This window comes from Chiloscyllium plagiosum, chromosome 16, assembly GCF_004010195.1.
Source record: "Chiloscyllium plagiosum isolate BGI_BamShark_2017 chromosome 16, ASM401019v2, whole genome shotgun sequence".
Taxonomy (NCBI): Eukaryota; Metazoa; Chordata; class Chondrichthyes; order Orectolobiformes; family Hemiscylliidae; genus Chiloscyllium; species Chiloscyllium plagiosum.
The window spans coordinates 15,017,216-15,018,080 of record NC_057725.1 but is presented as its reverse complement, the minus strand read 5'-3'; the positions used below and the strand labels follow the sequence as shown (position 1 = coordinate 15,018,080).

The following is an 865-nucleotide window of genomic DNA, read 5'->3' as shown; positions in this document are numbered from 1 at the left end:
GTGACCTCCAGCATCTGCAGTCCTCACTTTCTCCTCGCTGGAGGACTCCCGAGCGGTAGGTGGCGGTGTCGCTGGAGGAACTCCCGGGCGGAAGGTGGCGATGTCGGTGGATGAGCTCCCGGGCGGAAGATGGTGTGTCACTAGGGGAACTCCCGGACGCAAGGTGGCGATGTTGGTGGAAGAACTCCCGGGCGGAAGGTGGCGTGTCACTGCAGGAACGCCCGGGGGGAAGGTGGCGGTGTCGCCGGAGGACTGCAAGGTTGTCGCGAGGTTTACCGCTTGATTGACAGGCGGCAGCGAAGAGTATTGAGTGGCAGTCTCACGTTCTCACCAGTAACTGCAGTACAGTCGGTGCCGGGGGCGGGGGGGAGATTAAACAATGACCACGGTGGAGGAGTTGTACCGTAACTACGGCATTCTGGCGGACGCCACGGAGAATGTGGGCCAGGTGAGTGCGCGGGCGGCGGAAAACAGGCGGTGAATGCGCTTTGTTTAGGCCGGAGACAGGGGCCGGGCCTGGGGACAGGGGCCGGGGAGAGGGGTCTGGGGACAGGGAACAGGGGCCGGGCCTGGGGACGGGGGCAGGGGAGAGGGGTCTGGGGACAGGGAACAGGGGCTGGGCCGGGCTTGGGGACAGGGGCTGGGCCGGGCCTGGGGAGAGGGGCCGGGCCTGGGGACGGGGGCAGGGGCCGGACCTGGGGAGAGGGGCCGGACCTGGGGAGAGGGGCCGGGCCGGGCCTGGGGGGAGTGAGGTTCGGGTGGCGGGCTGTCGGCTTCACTGTTGGCTCAGGCTTTTAGCCAGATCCAGCCCCACTCGCCACCACCCACTCGCGTTACTCTACCCCGTCTCTCCTCCCCCTCCCCC

The 865-nt window shown here is 67.9% G+C and overlaps 1 protein-coding gene across 2 annotated transcripts in view; it reads left to right on the top strand.

Moving 5' to 3' along the window:
• The first annotated feature begins 201 nt into the window (after nucleotides 1–201).
• The window catches only part of api5 (apoptosis inhibitor 5), a 31,539-nt gene continuing 30,875 nt past the window's right edge, over nucleotides 202–865 (top strand). The window contains exon 1 of one of the 2 annotated variants that reach the window (XM_043705483.1): nucleotides 202–448. In XM_043705483.1, coding sequence (XP_043561418.1) covers nucleotides 380–448 — 69 coding nt within the window. In that variant the 5' untranslated portion in view covers nucleotides 202–379. The remainder of the gene's footprint in view (nucleotides 449–865) is intronic. The other variant, XM_043705482.1, reaches the window with a different exon arrangement.